General features: G+C 58.2%; 1 protein-coding gene across 2 annotated transcripts in view; it reads right to left on the reverse strand.

The window, feature by feature from the left end:
• Positions 1 to 5,367: 5,367 nt before the first annotated feature.
• Positions 5,368 to 19,908, reverse strand: part of Abcg1 (ATP binding cassette subfamily G member 1) — a 60,310-nt gene continuing 45,769 nt past the window's right edge. The window contains exons 6-16 of one of the 2 annotated variants that reach the window (XM_027929018.2): positions 19,329 to 19,474; positions 17,891 to 18,014; positions 17,545 to 17,659; positions 15,840 to 15,988; positions 15,586 to 15,687; positions 14,645 to 14,813; positions 13,799 to 13,899; positions 13,544 to 13,702; positions 10,221 to 10,339; positions 8,894 to 9,118; positions 5,368 to 8,682 (exon numbers count right to left, since the gene is read on the reverse strand). In XM_027929018.2, the coding sequence (XP_027784819.2) occupies positions 8,676 to 8,682; positions 8,894 to 9,118; positions 10,221 to 10,339; positions 13,544 to 13,702; positions 13,799 to 13,899; positions 14,645 to 14,813; positions 15,586 to 15,687; positions 15,840 to 15,988; positions 17,545 to 17,659; positions 17,891 to 18,014; positions 19,329 to 19,474 (1,416 nt within the window). In that variant the 3' untranslated portion in view covers positions 5,368 to 8,675. Of the gene's footprint in view, positions 9,119 to 10,220; positions 10,340 to 13,543; positions 13,703 to 13,798; positions 13,900 to 14,644; positions 14,814 to 15,585; positions 15,688 to 15,839; positions 15,989 to 17,544; positions 17,660 to 17,890; positions 18,015 to 19,328; positions 19,475 to 19,908 lie in introns of both variants that reach the window. The other variant, XM_027929019.2, reaches the window with a different exon arrangement.

Below are 19,908 nucleotides of genomic sequence, written 5' to 3' on the forward strand. Positions count from 1 at the left end.
CCCCTGGAGTGCCCAGCTCTGGAGGGTGCCCTTGGACACCTACATGGGTGCGGTCATTGCTGTGCTCCTCCCATACACCCCAGTCCTCGCTAACCAGGGGAATTACCTACATGGGAGCAGAGAAGATCCTGTCTCCTCTGACACCTGCCCTCAAACAGGGCACCCAGGTGTTTACAGACGAGAAAATCAGGAGAAACCAGGACACAGAGCCAAGGAGTGGCCAGGCTGCGAGGCCTTGGGGGGGACTGCCTTGGTGTCTTTAGAGCAGGGCCGCACCGAGCACAGCATCACCGCTTGCACGGAGACAGGGGGACAGCCAAGAGGGGAAATGGCAGGGGAATCCTCCAGTTCTTCAGAACATCCTGGGGGCCCCACCTGCACATAAACTGTGACGTGCCAAATAAAAATAGACAGAGGAAGACCTGTAGAGTAGACAGTGGTGGCCAGGGCAGAGAGGAGGGAGGGAAGGGCAAGTTCTGGGAACTGAAATAGAGCAAACTATGCTACACACACGCCTGAGTATGTCAAAATGAACCCCACTATTATGTATAACTGCAATGAGCTAAAAACAAAACAAAACAAAAAATACCTTCAGGAGGCTCCTTGCTTCAAACAGCCTGCAGCCTCACGGGGAATCAGGTGTGCCACACACCTGCAGTCCTGAGAGCCCCTGCCTGCAGGCGTCACCTGGATGCCAGGGTAAGGGGGCTCAGAGACGGAGCGCTCACCGCAGGGTCTGCAGCGCCCCCTGCAGGCCACTCTTCTCCACACCTCTGTCTCACGTCCTGGATTTCCTTCCTTGGTTTCCAGAAGGACTTCTCAGCTTGACAGGCAGATTGTGAGGACAGAAGGATGTTTGCTGATTTTCCAGATTGATTAAAGCATGGTTTATTGTAGAAACAACCACAGTAGTGCCCCTCAGAAGAGAAATGGCTGCATGGATTCTGGAACATTCCAACGATGGTGTGCCACACAGTTGTGAAAGCCAGAATGGGGAGCTCCAGGCCTTACGGTGTGGTGCACTGCTGTGTTGGGGCAGGCGGCGGGTGGGAGCATGCAGGGAGGGCACCGTGTCCTCAGAGTCTGGCAGTAGGGAGGGGCACACTGTGTTCTGCTGTCAGCCTGGTCATCTTGTAGGCCGGTACAGAGCACATGGGCTGAGGCAGTGCCTGGCCAGGTGGGTCTTGCTGTCCTGTCCCCACACACACCTTCCTCCAGCCCCAGAGGAGGGCCCAGCCCAACATGCCTGCGCCCCAAGGACCCTCAAAAAGCTGGCACGTCACCCGATGCCTAAGGAAAGGCTGGGAGAACTCTCCACTCCCCAGGGTACTTCCTGGGACAAAACGGGCTCTCCTTTTGTGCTCCCAATCCTAAACATCTTCTTCCCAGGAAAGAAAGTATGATGAGTGGACAGAAGTCCTGGCCGCCAGCTTGACGGTGGCGGTCTGAACTCTGCCTCCACCACTGACCAGCTCTGAGGCCTTGCGTAAGCTGTCTAACGTCTCTGAGCCTCAGATTCCTCATCTGCAAAATGTGACTGGTAGTAGCTATGTGGCTCTGATGGCAGTGAAATGAGATGACATGTGGGTGGACACTGGACCTCGGACGACCTGTGTCAAGCTCGGGGCTGGAGGCATCCCCACCATCCCCTGATTTCCTTCCCAGCAGATCCGACTCCGTCTTAACACCTAACAAGGAATCTGCTTCCTTAGGAACAAGGGCACGTATGGAGGAATCACCCTGCTGCTCTACCCGACCTGGGCTCACTCCCCCAGCAGGTCTGAGCTCCAGTGAGTGGAAGAGAAAAGAGGGAGAAGCAGAAATCTGAAAGTAACAGTGTTTATTCGGTGTATGGCACATTTCCATAACTGGCATCTAATTTCAGAAACCAAGTTCAAGAAGTTCAAGTCTGCAAAAAAACACAAGCACAACTCTAACGAGAGCTGCCTGTGGAGACAGGCGGGCAGCCCTAGGTGCGTCAGAACACTCCCATCCCAGGTCTGTCCTGACTCAGCATCCCCACAGAGTGTAACAGCTAAGGGAACAAGTGCCCCGAGGAGCCAATGTTATTTCTGAACATATAACATATATGTCCCTGTGTGTGTCACTCTTCTAATGGTGCACATCTCCTGGTGGGCAGCCGCTCTATATCCTAAGGTGGCATGGCTAAGTCCAGGTAGGGCTCTCCATGAATCATTATAAAAACAGATAAATAATTACCCATTAGGATTATCAATCACAGTTCACACGCTGTCTGCAAAGTCGCTTTCATTGATGTTTGCTTTGGGGCAGGAACAGGGGAAAGATTAAAGAGGGTGTCCAGGGGTAAAAGGTAGCGATTCTCCTCCACTGGGCTACCATCAGGCACCTACAGGGCTACGGAGTGCAGAGAAGCCAGGGGAGGGGAGGCACACCTGGCAACTTCAGCCCTGGGGGAGCACGGCACTGCCCAAATGGCCCACTGTATTGGGAATCTGGTGATAGGATCTTCTGCCACTGTTTCTCACTTGGCCAGTGAGTAATGAGGAGATATTTATGATTAAGTTTTGGAGTCCATATTCAAAAGGTCATGGAGAAGAGACCCCAGAGATCACAATGACAGAAGTGTAAAAAAAATATAAAGTTCTAAGAAGCAAATTGCCACCATTGTCCATAAAAATATTTTCAGAAAAACCAAACTGTGGTATCATCCGATTCAGAGGCACCCTAGGACCTCCACAAGCCTGTCATCTCCTAACTTCCCGTCAACCCCTGGTGCGTCTACCAGCTGGAGATGTAGGTCGGGCTCCCCTAAGATGCGAGCTGTTTTGGCAACTCCTGCCGTGGACGAGCCTGCAGCTCCCCCACTTGGCAGTTTTCGTGACGCTCCAGGAGCCTGCTGGGCACACTGCCCTGCTAGGCCAGGGCCCCAGGCGTGCCTGCATCTGGCAGGTGGAGCACCAGCAGGAAGGATCTGGCCGAGTGTCCTTCAGGGGAGACTCGGGGCACTGAGGAGGCCCCCAAGCAGGACGCGAGGGCGGGTCCTGCCTCACTGCTCCCGGCCGAGCCTTGTCAGCACCTCTGCCAGCTCACCACGTCAGGGTGAGGGGCTCCCAGGTGTCCAGAGACCAGGTCTGATAATGTCACTCGACACGAACACCATCTCTGGCTGTGGGCATGTTTAAGTCCGTGTCGAGGTACAGACCCGGGGCACCTGAAGGGATGGGCAGACCCTCTCTTACGTCCATTCAGCGGAGACACTCACAGGAGGACGGGCCACCCAGCCCGAGGAACCCTCCCGGATTCACCTTCTGTACAGTGTGGCCCCAAGATCTCAGGGGCAGAGAGGCTGTCCCCAAACCATGATCCCCAGTGACAGTGACACCCCTGCACCTGTGCCCACGTCCTGGCTGTGGACCTGAAAGGGGTGACCAGAAAGGCGAGAGGCTGGGCAAGTGAACCCCTCGGCAAGTGAACCCCTCGGCGTGGGAGGCCCTTCAAGGAGAAGGGCGAGGCCCCGCCGAGGCCCCAGGGCGTGACAGACGAGGGTGCTTTGTGCTTCCTTCCCGTCCTGCCTCTGCCAGGGGAGCCCGGGCTCTGCCCCAGTGCCGGGACTGCCTCACCTGGGGGATGCGGGAGCCCGTGGGCGTGGGTGGGGTCTCCTTTTGATGCCAGGGGACTATTTTTGAGGACAGGAGGCATCCCAACCCTGGCCCCTGTTCACACCATCAGCCTCACACTGCTCAGGCCAGGCGTGCTTCCCTGCTGGCCGCGGGCACGCTGGGCGGGCACCGAAACCTGCTGGAGGGACGCTCCGAGGGGCACGTTGAGAGGCCACAGGAGGAGGAGCGGCGGCTGAGGAAGACAGAAGGAGAAAGGGGAAAAGAGAGGACGGCCGGAGGCAGACTCGGAGGACAGCCTGGGCCTCAGCCTCCTCCTGCAGGGGTTCTTTTTTTTTTTTTTCCTTTATTCTCCTTTGTTTGTTTGCTTGTTTGTTTTTGTGGTGCTGAGGATCCAACCCAGGGCCCCACACATGCTAGCCAAGCCCTCGCCACTGAGCCCCAGCCCAGCCCCATGGAAGCCTGGATCTTGGTCCATGGTCCCCCCTCACCAGGCTTCACGTCCACACTGCCACTTACCCTTGGCCAGACACAGTCCACAGATGCTGAAGACAAGGTGTTTGTGATGGTGCACTGATATGATTGTTCTGTTGTTGGTTGGTAATCTCTCACTGTGCCTAATTTATAGATAAAACTTAATCCTGGGGGTTCATTGTCCTATATATAGGGTTCTTCTTACGTGCAATGTCAGCCACCCTCTGGGGGTCTCAGAATGTACCCCCCAGGACAGGGGGTGCTACGGTACAGGCTGAATCGAGCTTGCAAAGGTGAAATCCAACTGCGGTAGGGGTGTGGGGCCTCTTTCTTCCCTGCTCCCAGGGAGTTTCCCAAGGAGGGACAGCCCCAAATGCAGGCACCAGAGGCTGCTGGATGGCGGAGGGGGGTTATCTGTGATGCCAAGGGCTGGAGGGACCATGACTGCAGCGGGCATCCCAGAGAGCAGCGGGGGGAGGGGGCAGCAAACTGAGAGCCACGAGCACACAAGTTGTGTGTATCCACCTGGGGTGCTGCCCTTCGTGCCCATGTTCCCTCCCTCCCTGCCCTTAGAGGGCTGCACGGACCCCTGTGTGTGGCTGCCATGACCTTGCCCAGCCTGCTCTCTGTCCTAGAGGTGAGAATGAGTCCAGTTTGAAAGCCCAGGCGTAAGCCACTGCTGCCCTTGGAAAGTGAGCATTTCAGGCACATCATCTGGACAATATGCCAGGAGCCGGGAGCTAAGGCAGCACCTGTCCCCACTCCTGGTCCCGCTCACCCTGACTTGGGGCCCAACCTCCCAAGGGCTGCCTCCCCCCAGCAGCTTCTCAGCAGAGTCTGGGCCTGAGCAATGGATGTCCTGCAGCACTAGAGCAGCCAGCAGGGACGTCCTCTGCTGGAATGTCCCTGGGTCCTGGGGGTGGAGACCCTGCAGTGGTGCAGAGGACCAAGGGCAGGACCCAGGGGCAGGACAGCTGGGCAAGCCCAAATGGGCTGCTGCGTGTAGGACCATCACTCCAAGCCTGGAGCTGGTCTGGCACACTTTGGGGTTGGGGTCCCGTGAACCCAGCAGGAGATGTGGACGAGGATTCTTAGAGGACAGTAGGGAATCTCACACCCGGGACAGTCCACGTAGAACCTGTCCAAGGGGGAAAGGGGACCACAGCAGAGGTGTCATCAGGAAATGAACAGAGCTCTCTCCAGGGGGCAAGGAGATTCCAAATACAATCTCAGCCTCAATTCACTTGGCAAAACCCAACCAATCACTTGAAACATTTGACACTGAATGCAAGTAAAAAGTTTTATACAAAATATTTTATTAGCAGTCTTTATTCCTTAAAATTATCTGACTTTCTCTTCATACACTCTACACCTCCCTCTGCCCACTGGGTTTTGTTTGACGTCTTGTCCCGACTTAGCTGGCGTCAGACAGAAGCCTCGGCAGGTCAGGACCACACTCTCCCCATCTGCAGCAGGCACGAGAGGAGAGAAAGCTCTCTTTCCTTTTGGGGTGAAGGCAGTGAGGGCTCAGAGACCACCTTGCTACTGAGATGAAGAATGCCACAGAATAACACTACCAGACACGCACCTGGAGCCGGTCTGCACGCCAGCACGTTCCCGTGCACACATGTGCACGGATGTCTGTAGACACACACAGCTACATCAGCCCCGTCGAGCCCCAGTCCCTGCAGGGGGGCTGTGCTGGGACCGGGCAAGGGCAGGATGGTCCCTCTCCACTGAGACAAGCTGACAGCAGCCCCAGGCCAGCCAGCAACGCCCAAATGGCACTGGATATAAGGCCCTCAAAGGAGAGAGATGCAGACCTCCCTCACCTCGGCCATCTGCTTGGCAAGACGCATAACTGAACGAGTATCTGCTGATGTACTATTGCACTTATACTTGCCGAAGCGTCTCCGGTACATTTGCATGTGATGAACAGGAGGCAGCAGAGCAAAGTAAAAAGCAGGGACATGGGGTTGGCCCGAGGTTCCAGCCCCCTCTGCTCTTCCTAGCTCCGGGGCCGCAGCACAGCCTGGCCTCTCCAGCCTCAGCTTTCCTCACCTGCAAGAGGACGGAGCCTCCAGGCACAGCCAGGGGTGGCCTGGAGCTCCCTCGGCCAGGCCCAGGACAGCACCAGGCCGTGGCTGGATCAGGGGAGATTTGATGAAGGAGCAAAGGAACAGAGGGACCCGCAGGGCAGCTGGCTCAGCACATGGCACCCTGTGCTCTGCCCTCTGACACCCACGAAGGTGGCTGCTACCTCGTGGACACTGACCACGCCTGACCTCCAGTGGGGAAAACGACCCTCTGGGGGCTTCTGACATGAGTTTTCACCTAAAACCCTCATGGTGCCTGCCCTGGTCCTGAAGGTGCCCCCAGGTGGCGGGGTCATATTCGAGCCCCAGCTCTGTCAGGTGCTCCAGGGCTGCTCCCCTCCCTGGGGACAGGCCTGCCCACTCAAAGGAACTTGAGAGGGGCTTAACTGTCTGCTGATGTCCAGCAGAGTAGAAGTGGAGAAGTGGGGGCCGTGGACTCTCAGACGAGGTGGGGAGCAGGGGAGGGATGTTACAGCCAGAAGTCACCAAAGGCATCAGACGCGGGGCGCTGTCTGGGTCACATCCCGGCACAGGAAGGAGCGCTGTCATGCAGCTTGACCGCCATGATTTAGAAACACAGCTGGCTGCTTGGTTGCTGTCCTACCTAGCTCACGCGGGCAGGTATTCACAAAGCACCCGGGAACACAAGGTCAGCAGGGTGACAGGGAGACCCACAGTACCGGACACGCACCTGGAGCAGGTCTGCACACCAGCACGTTCCTGTGCACGTATGTCTGTAGACACACAGCCACCCTGGGAGAGGGAGGGCACCGGGAGGGCGCACCGGGAGGGGGTGGAAGGCCTCTGGCCTGCCTGGCTGCCCTCTCAGGACTGCAGGGAAGGGGCCAGCAACACTGTGCTGAGGGATGGGTGCCTTTAAAATAACCCTGTCACAGTTGGCATGTGCCTTCCCTTCCAGCTGCGGACAGCCCGAGATCTGTCCCAGAGATCTGTCCCTTGGAAGGACCCCAATCAGATCCTTATTTATTAAGGGAAAAATAATCTGTCACAGTGGAAATTGGAAATGGGGAAGCAGAATCCCTTCAGAGGGCTTTGGTGCTCTTGGGAAACAGATTCTAAATCTAGAGGAACCTCAGGGTCCCTTCTGAACTTGCCGAGGTGTGGCACTGCAGTCTCAGGCTCTGCAAGAAGGGAGCTGTCTTTGGAGCACATGTCCTGTGGCCCTATGGCGCTGCCCCTTGCAGGAAGGCTCCATGAGCGCCGGGGGTGGGGGTGGAGGTGGGGGCTTCTGGGCTGGCCCCGCCTGGGGGTCTCTGGGGCTCTACACAGGGCTTTCGCTTTTCCAGCTCCATTCCCAGGCCTCCCCTGTGTGCAACGTCTCACACTTGAAATCAAATGAAGACTTTTATAAAGGCAAAGTTTGACCCTGGTTACAAACTGAATCTAGAAGGCCATATCTGTACAGAACAAGCAAACTTAAAACTACACTTTACTTGCATTTCAATTGGATTTACTAAAAAAAGATCAAGGAGTGAAAAAAATAAAAAGACTCTCTAAGCATTTTCCAACCAGATGCACGTGGAAGTAAAATCCAGACACGTTCCATTCTCTACCAGCAGGGAACGAAAGCTTTGGGGCCACGAGCGAGGGACCTCAGAACCTTCTGGAGCTGGAAGGGACCTGGCGCATGGTCTAGTGCAATTATTTACAGGCGAGGACACTGGCTCAGAGAGGTTAGCGACCTGCCCACGCAAAACACAGCCTTCACAGGAGAGGGCTCTAGCACAGATGTTCTGGAAAAAGAAGGGTCTCATGGCACGGCCCCCTCTGGTCCAGCTGCTCCCCTCACCAGCTGCTCCAGCTGACTCATCTCCCCAGGCCACAGCTGCAACTGCCCTAAGCTCAGCTTCCCGGGTTCTGCGGAGGTAGATGGTGTGGGAGAGGAGCCAGGAGGAGACCTCTTTAGAAATCAACAGGGGTTATCTTCTACACAATATTTTTTCTTTTTTAGGAAAAATGAAGGTGGTCAGAAAGTTAGGAAGAAACAATGTAGTCTGCTTAAAATAAGAAGCACATGGGAATGAAAAGGGCTTGCAAGAGGTGGCCACCTGGTCCTACAGCTGTGGTCAGCTGGGCAGTGCTGCCTGGGGAGTGGGGTGGTGTGGAGCCACTCCTCCTGCAGTGGCACCTGCACCTTTCACGGGCTCCCCCTGCAGCCGACCCACTCTGGCATCAGGCTGAACCCCTGTACCTCTACACAGAGCGTGGAATTTACCCTGGGTAAGTCCTCAGCAAGTGCTAAAAAGATACAGTTTCTTAAAATGAATGCAATTTATCAACTTTTGGCTGGAAAAGTGACTCTGATGGAGAAGAGATAAACCTCAGGAAGATGACCTTAGAAACCGCAGTCCTAATGTGGGGTCCTGCCCTCGCACTTCCTGCCCCAGGATATCCAGGTCCCAGGCAACCTTCAGGGAGGACAAGCGTCACCGGGCCTCAGGAAGAGCCTTTCCGCGGGAGCCCCTCGTCACCAGCTGTGGCGGTTTTAAATCCTGTGTGTAAAAAACAAACCTTTCTACATCTTCCTAGTTACAGCTAGAAAAGGTGATGGAGAGAAGAACCGACCCAGCCGGGCGGAGGAGCAAACTCAGAGCCCTCCAGCCCGCATGGTCTCCAGTCTCGTCCCGGGCGCAGGCCGCGCGGCGACTCAGGGCCCTCGGCCACATGTCTCGTTTGCTCCTTGCAGCCATCCGGGGCTTTTACCTCTCTGCCTGGATCTTGTACCGCAGGACAAAATAGGCGATGAGGCGCAGGGAGATGAAGAAAACCCCAAGGACGATGAAGTCCAGGTACAGCTTGGCGTTCTCCACGTCCAGCTCGCGCAAGATGGCCTCCGACTTCTGGAAGTGGCAGGTCTCGTCGATGTCGCAGTGCAGGTCCTCTCGGTCCAGCCCGTAGATGGAGAGGATGACGCCCTCGAAGCCATACCTGGGGAGGAAAGCGCCGGCATGGGGCCGCCCGCCTGCTCAGCCACTCCCAGGCCAGTCTGCTGCCCGACGCCCCGCAGGCCTCCAGACCCCCACAGCTTTCTTTCCGGAAGCTTCTGAGCTTCTCAACAGTGCCCTGAGCTGAGCCCAAGAAACAGCCCCACTAGGCTTCTTCCCAATTTTGTTTCCTCCAGCAAAACGCAACGGGATGAGCAGATGCACCCACTTAGTGGCGAATGAGCTGACGGACACTGGATTCCTTCCAATACTGCGCACCTTTTAATGGTTAGATGTGACCGGGGGGCTGGGCACCCTGGCCTGGACATACAAGCACTTGGATAAAACGCTGTGTACCCTCTGTGGCTCTGTGCCCGCCTCGCCCAGCCAGAACAAAAACACTCATTTTCAGAATACAGACCAGGCCTCTGGTTTGCTCGGCTGCACACACGTGTTTGGGGAAACCCTTCTGCGGGCCTTTGTGTCGGCTTCCTTCTCCTGAACAACGCACCTGGGTCTGGGCTGACCTTCCAGAAGAGCAGCACTTGTGCCCAGCTCGGACTGTGTGTGTCACCTGGACTGGCTGCAGTGGGGGCGGGTGAAGCTCTAAAGTTGGGCACTGTCCACAGAAGGGCCACATGCCAAGAGCCATTCAGAAACCACGGTCCCTGGGCCTGAGGCTCTTGTGCAGTGACGCTGGGATGTTAGCAAGATGACCTGTTCCCCAGTGGATTTCCTCTTAACATTTACCAGCCACCAGGACCTTGTTGTGACTTTTTCCAAGTAAAATACAGAAGCCGCCCAAGGTGGCTCCCAGACACACCCAAATATGAGGGCACACAGGGGCTTCTCCAGGGTCTGACGTCCCTGCTCTGTGTGTGTATTCGTGTGGGTGCCTGTGTGTGCGTGTGCATGCACGTGTGTGTGCAGGTGTTGGTGAGGGTGGGGCACACCCTCACCAAACTAGGAAATGAATGAAAGGCACAGACGCCCCTTCTCTGGGATGCGCTTGGCTGGCGGGCACAAAGTGGCCTCTGTGAACACAAGCTCATTAGCAGTGATGTGACCCTGTCACTTCACATCCTCCCTGCCACTGCCCACGCTACCTGACGTAGGAGATGTAGGACATCCACTGCAGGTACGTCGGGATGGTGTCGAAGCTGACGAAGAACCCTGAGAACAGGAGGACTGGGATGGCCGTCACAGGACCCACGAACGTCGCCACCTGGGGACAAGGCAGGGACACAGGACTTACTGGGGGAAACTGGGGAGTCCTCCTGAGTTCCTGCACAGTGGCCCTGAGGACAGTCATCCTTGGCTAGAAGATGAGCCCCAAAGGGCCAGAGTGGGAGCAGGCCGGCAGCAGAGAGCACGGCCTCAGGGCCGGGGCTGGTCTCCTGCAGGGCCAGGGGCTGGTCTCCTGCAGGGCCGGGGCTGGTCTCCTGCAGGGCCGGGGCTGGTCTCCTGCAGGGCCAGGGGCTGGTCTCCTGCAGGGCTGGGGCTGGTCTCCTGCAGAGTGGCTTGCCCAGCCCTGCGGAGGAGGGGAGTGGGAGGGAAGCATCCTCCAGCAAGGTGGCCAGTGTCTTCTGGGAAGGCGACCAGCGTGCCTGAGGGGGGCAGGCCTGCACCATCCCTGGAGCTGACCCCTGGGTGGTATCTCTGTCTCTGGGGACCCTCTTTGGGACACCTCAGTCTCTAAGCCAGGCTGATGCCAGGTCCCCTGCAGGTCCCACTAGAAGACACCCTCCTCAGGGGGCAGCTGAGGACAGTGCCTGCTCACCAGGTCCTGAGGGCAGGGCTCCAGCCTCTCCCAGGCATGGCACACCTAGGGCTGTCACCACCTGGGTGACAGCAGCACAGCACAGTGGCTTGACTTACAGTCCACTCACAATCCACCGGGGGCAAGTATGCGTGCAAGTGTGGTGTGACAAGTGTGTGTGGGTATGTGTGGTGTGTGCAAGGTGGGTGTGTGTGGGGGGGTGTGGTATATGATGTATATGTGCATGTGTGTTGTGCTGTGTGTGGTGCAAGGTGTATTTGGTTGTGTGGTATGAGGTATGTATATTTATAGTGTGGTACGTGTGCTGTGTGTCATGTGTAGTGTGTGTATGTGCAGTATGTGGTATGAGTGGTATATGCACCTGTGGCATGTGTGTGTGTTGTATGTATATATGTGTATATCTGTGGTATGTGTAGAGCATGTATCTATGGTGTGTGTAGTGTATGTGGATACGTGGTGTGTGTAGTATACGTATCTGAGGTGTGGTGTGTATACATGGTGTGTATAGTGTATGTGTATCTGTGGTTGTGTGTGTGTGTGTGTGGTGTGTGTGTGCATTTGTGATATGTGTGTGGTGTGTGTAGTGTATGTGGATACGTGGTGTGTGTAGTATATGTATCTGTGGTGTGGTGTGTGTGTGGTGTGTATACATGGTGTGTATAGTGTATGTGTATCTGTGGTGTGTGTATGGGTGTGTGATGTGTGTGTGCATTTGTGGTGTGTGTATGGTGTGTGTAGTGTATATGGATATGTGTGTATATGTATATATGTGTGTATACGTGGTGTATATAGTGTATGTATACTGTGGTGTGTGTAGTATATGTATCTGTGGTGTGTGTGTGCATTTGTGGTGTGTGGTGTGTATCTGTGATGTGTGTAGTGTATGTGCATATGTATTGTGTATAGTATATGTGAGTGTATCTGCGGTGTGTAGTAGTGTATGTGTATTTCTGGTGTGTGTGGTGTGTATCTGTGGTGTGTGTGTATGTGTGCATTTGCAGTATGTGTGGCGTGTGTGTGGTCTTTATCTGTGGGGTGTATGTATCTGGTGTGTTTACTGTATGTGTGTATCTATGGTGTGTATCTGTGGTATATATGGTGTGTATCTAAGGTGTGTGTGTGTGCAACATGTGTGTATCTGTGGTGTGTGTGTATATTGTGTGTGTACTGTATGTGTGTATCTATGGTGTGTATCTGTGGTGTGTGTGTGTGGTGTGACATGTGTGTGATTCTGTGGTATGTGGGTGATGTGTTGTGTATCTATGGTGTGTGTGACATGTGTGTGTATCTGTGGTGTGTGTACTCTATGTGTGTTATCTGTGGCGTGTATCTGTGGTGTATGTGTGTGACATGTGTGTTATCTGCACTGTGTGTGTGTGACGACTGTGTGTATCTGTGGTGGGTGTACTCTATGTGTGTTATCTGTGGCGTGTATCTGTGGTGTGTGTGTGTGTGACGTGTGTTATCTATGCTGTGTGTGTGTGACGTGTGTGTGTACCTGCAGTGTGTGTGTGTGGTGGGTGTCAGGGGGCATCCTGGCCCAGGTGGCCTGGTGGGTGCGTGCAGGGCTGTGGGTGGAGCTGCCCTGGGTGTGGCCGGCCCTGGAGCAGGACACTGAGGCCAGCCCTGGAGCAGGACACTGTGGTCCACAGGGCCGGCAGCAGGGCTGCGCGGGATCCTGAGGCAGGCTGCCTGGAGGGCGAGAGGCAGCAGGAGGCCTGGGCAGCTTGCTGGGCAGCAGGTGAACTGGACAGAAAGTGCTCCTGAGGTGCGGGAGGCGCCCAGCTGGCGTGAGTGGGAGCCGTGGGGAGGTGCAGTGTCCCCAGAGGGCGGGAGGGGAAGCCAGGCCTCTGGGGGCTGGGCCAGCGTGGCAGGCTCAGAGTGTGCCCTCAGCGCTCAGGGCCATTTAGAGGAGGGGGTACGGGTGTCCCTGTGGCCTGGCTGGGGCGGGCGCCTAGCACCTTCTCTGCAGTGTCATCTTTCACCCTTGTCACAATGCCACGAGGTGGACACCACCGCTATCCCACCCACAGGTGAGGAGACAAAGGCCCCAGAGGCTAAGCCGCTGCTGGCGGTGGACAATCCAGGAACTGTCCGGGACCTCAGGGCCTCTCATTCCCAAGGATAGGACTGGCCCGAGACCCTGAGCCGGAGGTGTGGTTTGGCAGGTCCAGGGGGGTGGAACCAGGCTTCTTGAGACAACAGGGATGGGGCGGGGTGGGGAGCAGGTGCATGTAAAGGGGGGTGTCCCAGGGATGACTGAGTAGCGCAGACCCAACCACGCTGCAGGGACTGGGGGCGTGGCCTGGAGCCAGCTGTGTGACCCCCAACAAGTCCCTTTGCCTTTCTGGGCCTTAGTCTCCCCACCCGTAAAATGGTGTGTTTGGGACTAAGTGAGCTAAGGTCTAGCAACAGTGGAGAGGCATGGCAGCATGCAGCAGGCGCTCCATAAGTGCCCATGCTGTAGCCACTGTCTGCTGTCAGTGCACCTCTCCTGGCCACCCAGGACAATGCCTTCCTCCCCTTGGGACCAACCTGGTCAGGGCAGAATTCAGAGGAAGGTCTCAGGGAGGGTGGGAGCCCCACCCGGGCAGCGGGGCCAGGCAGGCTGGTGGAGGGAGCCCACCCGCAGCGCTGCTCTGCAGGTACCTGCAGGGACGTGGAGGCCGCTCCGATCAGCAGGCCTAGAGACTGAGCCACCAGGGAGGTCATGGTGCCCAGGGCAGCAAAGAGGACGAAGCGCACAGCGTCCGACGGCTGCGAGGTCATCCAGTACACGATGCTGCAGTAGGCCACGGGGAACATGACCTGGGGACAACAGAGCCCGTCAGCCCTGGACAGCCCCACCTGCTTCCAGACCTCCCACCCCCGGCCCTGCCTCCAAAGGACAGCCCGCGGACACACCTGGAAGGGGACGTCGGCCATGGTCTTGGCCAGGTAGTAGGCCTTCAGGCTGTACCAGTAGTTCAGGTGTTCCCGAAGGAAGACGCCCATCTCCAGGGGAACTAGGCGACCACGCAGAAGAGAGGGTCACACGGCAGTCCCCACAGCACCTCGGGCTGAGCCACGGGCGCTCAGCACAGCACCTGCCTGCACCCGGCCTCTCCAGGCTCAGCACAAGACGAAGGGCTTGGCAGCCTGGGGAAATGGCCAGCCCTCCCCGAGCCAAAGTCGTGGTGAACAGGGCGGTGAGGAAGACCCCGCCTAGCTCTTGCTCCCGCCACCACCTGGGGCCCACTCAGGCTGCCCATCCCGTGGGCTGAGGGCACACTGCTCTTGGAGACTCAGGGCAGCTCAGGCAGGACGCCTGTGTATGTGGGTCCTGTGGGGCACCAGCTGTTCACCATGCAGCGCAAGATGGTCAAGAGCAGGCTAGAATTGCCTGGAATTCCATCCCAAAGCACCTGTCCATCCCAAAGCACGCGTCCCAGGCCATGCCCACACTGAACTGCACGTGCTTACGTCGCTGAATGTGAGGGCTCCGGATTAGTAAACCCTAGGGAAATGTCCCTCCACCTCCGTCTACTGTATCTGACCGTCTTCCATTAGAGATTCGGTCCTTTGGCGTAAACACCGTATTTTGGTGTCTAACAGCAAATACAATAAAACCTGCATCTGTCCACATATAAATGGACTTTGAAGAAACAGGACCCTGTGTTCAGAGAACCCATCTACTGGTCAGGCTGGCCCTGGCCCCCACTGCTGGGTAGGAATCCAGGGACCGGAGGGCGGGGCGAGGGCGTCACTCACAGGTCAGAACGGTGGGCATGAGGGCGGCAAACATGAGGAAGAGCATGGAGAAGAAGAGGAAGCCAGAGTTGCTCAACACCTTCTTGGCTTCATTCCCGATGCCCAGGTAGAGCAGGCCAATGAGGAGGCCGATCCCGATGTGGGAGGTGATCCGCAGGTGCGTCAGGACCTGGGCGGACACGGACCTCACCCTGTGCAGGAGCCTGGCTTCTGGGCTGGGGGTCTTACGTGCCATCCCCCCGGCCCCAGGGAAACAAGCCCTCGCCCTGGCCCAAGCCACAGGCGTGTCCCGCGCGGCCAGCTCTGTGGCGTTAGGGAGTGCTGACTACCATATTCACTTCTCCTCGAGGCCAGCTAACAGGAAGGGGCCAGGGCAGCGGGGAGAGCAGGCTGGGGATCGGTAGGCCTGCACCGCAGACCACGGGCTGCGCCCCTGCCTCTCCCAGCCAGGTGGCCAGCCTGTCCACTTACACGGCTGGTGTTATTAGGGCTCCCACTCACCCGCTCCTTCCCTATCAAGGGCCGCTGACCCACCCAGTGCTCACACCTTGGGCTGCTCTTCTGAAGGGGTGCACTCCCCTTCCACCCTGATGGGGGCTCGGCCACCTGGCCTGTTTGGACCATGAGCACCAGTGACCACTGCTGCCCCCTGGCTTCCCTCTTGCACTGCCCCCTCTGTGAGGCTCCAGGAGGACAGTCCAGATGGGAGCTGTTCCTCCGTCCCCAGCCCCAGGACCAGACAGATGGGGCTGAGCTGCCACCCCCCCTCAGCACCAGCCAGACATGCGCTGGCTCATGTGGACAGACGTCTTGGGATTGTCGGTCACCACATTGACAGACAGCAGTGACAGAGGACTAATGCAAGTGGCAGAAAAGCCACCTGGAAGCTGGGTCGGGTGAGTCCAGAGAAGGGCCCTCACAGGCCCAGAGGACGCTCTTACCGAGTCCCTCATGATGCTGAGGAAGGTCCTTCTGAAGAGGATGCAGAACTGGGTGAGGCAGCTGGCGGAGAAGCTGTGGCAGCCCTCCATGGAGGCAGAATCCTGGGGACACGGCGGAAAGGGCACTGGTGAGCCCCCAGACCGCCATGTCTCCACGCGAAGCAGGGGTACCCGCGTGCGGGGGGGGGGGGCACCCTGGGCTCTGGGGCCTGCGTCACCTGTCCCCATCCCGTCAATCCATTTGCCTGCTTTACCTCTTCGGGGGGCCGGTGCCAGAGGAAGGGGTTCACCTCGGCGTCCCCCGCGAGGTCTCTCTTGTAGTCGGAGTCGCACAGGCCCTCCCGCACTGCTCTCACCAGGCGGCCGTTCTGATCGCCGTACTCGCCCGAAGCCACCTCCATGACTGCCGGGACACAGGAGGGGGTTAGACCAGGCCCGGGACAGGTGTGCCACCGCAGGACGGGGACCACAGGCTCCCTGGGGCCTGTGGGAGGGCTAGGCAGTATCCCAGCAGTCCCGGAGACGCCCCTGGTGACGGCAGTGTCGGAGGCCACATCGTTCACCAGTCGGCACCAGGCCCTCAAAGCCCCAGCATGGCTGGAGGACGTCGGCGGGTGGACAGCAGGGTCAGGGGGCCTGGAAAGCCCGGCTAGGGCCTTACTCCCCCAGCTCACTGAACGCCTGCCCAGCCACACCCTGCAGGCGGCAGGCTCCTCTGCAAAGAGCTCACCTGGGCCGTGTACCAAGCCCACGGAGTCCCAGGAGACCACGGAGGAGGAATGCCCACCACGGCATGGTGTGCTGGGTGCCCGAGGCCATGGGACAGCCACCCGTACCCTCAGGTCCTGGTGCAGTGTCACCCCAGCCTCCCTCCCCCAGCGTCCAGACTCGCTGGGTCGAGCCCCCTTCTGCCCCAGCCTCCTCTGCTCACCCCACTCCTGGGCAGAGGCCTCGGCACTCTCCAACCCTCTGCTCCCCAACTTCCTCCCTGTGCCCTGCCCTGGTTCCCACTGGACACCATCCCGCCTGATGCCCAAAGCTCCCTGTCCCCGGAAGTCTGCTCCCTTCCCAGGCTGGAAGCTGGGTGCCAAGCACTCCCACAGAAAACCCTGCGTCAGGCCATGCTGGGTCGTCAGGCAAGGTCTCCAAGCTCCAGCTGTCCCTCACCCACCCGGGGCCATAGCCCTGGGCTCCCCTCTCAGCAGAGCACCCTGAGGGAGCACCTTGTCTCCCAGGGCCTCTGCACCCTCCCGGGTGCCCATTTCTTCTCCTTCCGTCGCCCTTCCTCTGCAAGCTCACCTTCATGCAGGCTTTGGGTCTCACCTCCCCTCCCCTGCCCACCTGTCCCTTCTCTCCGGTGGAACTCTCGTTCATAAACTATGGACTATGAACTAGTTCCACCACGGCTTCCAAAAATGCTCAAGCCTTCCCTCTGATCGGAGCTGTCCCTCACCTCTCGCTTCCTCCCAGTGTCCCTGTCTCCCGGTCTCTCCCCTCCTGCGTCATCGCAGCCTGCCCCTCGGGAGTGAGAAACATTCCCAGGAGCAGTGCTTGCTAAGCCTAACTTGGAAATAGTGCCACGGCAGTCATGGGGTTCCGGGGCGTAAGGCCAGAGATCTAAAGAAATATGACTGAGAGAGAGAGGCTGAGGCGGGAAGACCAGGGGGGATGTCCACCTGGAGCCTCAGTGTGACCTGGGGAAGGGTCTTCGCAGGGGGTGAGTCGTGGATTTGAGAGGAGTTTATCCTGGATGTAGGGTGGGCCCTAACTCCAGGGACCAATGACATCATGAGGTGAGGACACAGAGCTGGCCATCAGATGTGTCCACCGGGAGACGAGGAAACTCCTTTGTTCTCGACAAATTCCACCCAGAGGGCCCCGAGCCACTTGAGGGATAGTCGAGCAATTCTTCAGATCAATGTGAAGCCCCTCCTCCCATCTGGTCTGGGCGCCACTCACCAAAATCTGCTGGGTTGTGGTAGGTGGGGCAGTTCAGGCCCAAACCCCTCAAGTACGGCACCAGGTTGGAGACCTTCCCCCGGTACACACATTGTCCTTGACTGAGGACGTAAAGCTGTGGACGGTGAGGAAAGAGAAGGCATCCATTGGCCTTGATGACCACAGCGGCAGAGGCTTCCCGTCAGCCAGTCAGCAGACACCCAGGACTCATGGGAGGGAGTGTCCGACCTGCCTCAACCTGGCTGGGAGGCCGGGGTGGGGGTCTGGGGCAGGGGTCCAGGGTGGGGGCTAGGAGGGGCCCAGGCAGTAGCTGGAAGGGGTCCAGGAGGGTGCTGGGAACTCATACCTGGTCGAAGAGCTCAAAGAGCTTGGCACTGGGCTGGTGGATGGTGCAGACGATGGACCGGCCTCCCTGGGCCAGCCCCTTCATCAGGGACACCACCTGGAAGCAGGAGGCACTGTCCAGGCCGCTGCAAGTCAAGGGTACCATAAGACACCGGGCAGCAGGGACAGCCCGCTGCCCCAGGTCCTGGAGGGGCTGGGAAGCCGCTGCCGTGGAGGCATGGGCCAGAGCTGCCCCTGCAGGTCCTCAAGGTCAGGCTCTGCTCCGCCTCAGAGCTGCGGAGAGGGGCCACAGCAGAGTGTCCTGCGTGCTACTAGGGGACCAGCAAGTCTTGCTGAGGAACCTGGGTGGGGGACAGGGGGTCCCCACCTGTCTTGGGAGGGGGACTGCAGAAGTGTAGTTCCAAGAAGCATTCTGGGTAGCAGTTGCAATCCCCTGCCCCTGGGCCCACTGGGGGCAGCACTGGGGATGGGTGTCAGCCACAGAGGGGTGGCTTTGGGGCACCTGGGCCGGGGTACACTCTGTCAGGTGCTTCACTGAACACAGGGGCTCTTCCATGGGCTCACCATGGGCTCTTTTCCAGAAGGTTCTGGGGTGACCTTTCTTCTCCTTCCCCTTCTCAGTGCCCCAGCCCTATCCACTCCTGCTCCTGTCCCTGCACCCCTCAGGACAGGGCAAGGGCAAGGAGTGTGTGCCCTGCAGCCCCTCGAAGCTCGCTCTCCCAGGACAGGCAGCCTGCTGGAGGAGAGCTGAAGGCTTCTTTGCTTCGCTTTTTCTCAGACACCTTTAGGGAGCTGCCTTAGGTACCACCCGCTGAGGGTGGGCACGGGGCTGGGCTGAGCGGACATGGTAGATGTGCCCTTCCCTGCAGACAGCCCAGGCTGCTGTCAGGACCTGCTGGCTTTTGGAGAGGGGAGCGAGCAGGCAGGAAGGAGGTGACATAAAATCTGGTTCAAGAGCAGCCCACCTGAACCCTGAGGCTCATTCTTCTGGGGACACTTGAATATGATGTGACTAGGAAGAGGCGGCCCAACTCATTGCCTATGGCTCCAGAGCCAGCATCTCCCCACAGCCTCAAACCTAAGGGGGCATCCCCAGGACTGGTGTCAGGGCTCACTGGCATGGAGTCGGCAAGCCACTCACGGTGGGCTTCCTTCCTGTGGGCTCCTCTGAGCCGCTGAAGAGCTAATGCAGTGGCTTCCAGGACACCCGGAGGGCCTGGCCAGGGTGGCTGTGCACAGGGAACTCCGTGTCACGGGAGAGACGGGCACGTTTCCCTCAGACCGGCTCCCACCATCAATGCACGGCACAGGGCCGAGCACATGTGTGTCTGAGCAGTGGACAGTGAAGCAGCCGCTCCGTCAAGCGCTCAGAGTCCCCGCTGCGCCCAGGCAGGAGGGACGGGCAGGGTCCCTGTAAGAGCAGGCTGGCTCTGGCTTACCTGGTGGGCTCATCGAAGAACATGACTGGAGGGTTGTTGACCAGCTCCAGTGCGATGGCCAGGCGCTTCCGCTGGCCGCCTGATAGGCTCCCCGTCCGGGTGTTGGCGCAAGACAGCAAGCCAAGTGCCGTCAGGATCTCCTTGACCTGGGGAAGGTAGAACCAAGGCCCCCTTAGGAGCTGCCCTCCTGGTCTCTCTGCTCACCGGGGCCCACGTGCAAAGCCTGCCTGCTGCCCACTCTGCTGGACACATCACCAGTCCACCCAGGGACCTGCAAACTGGAGCCACCCAAGTGAGCAGCACCTCCAAGTTCATGGACAGTGCTGACTTTGGCCAGGGAGGCCGTGCTGCCCAGAGGCTGAGACGTGGAGAGGGCCTGAGTCCTCACTTCACTCAGCCTTCAGCAGGTGACCCCAACACCTCCAATTCCAGGCCCAGCCCAGAGCCTGACACAGAGAAGTCATCTGATAAATATTTGGTCAACTGAGCGATTGACAGACATAAAAGTGGACGGATGATCAGGCTGCTGACCAGCACAAAGAGTCACTGTGACCAGTAAATCAAACTACTGCAAAGTCCA

The sequence above is a fragment of the Marmota flaviventris genome, chromosome 8 (genome assembly GCF_047511675.1).
Source record: "Marmota flaviventris isolate mMarFla1 chromosome 8, mMarFla1.hap1, whole genome shotgun sequence".
Lineage (NCBI taxonomy): Eukaryota > Metazoa > Chordata > Mammalia > Rodentia > Sciuridae > Marmota > Marmota flaviventris.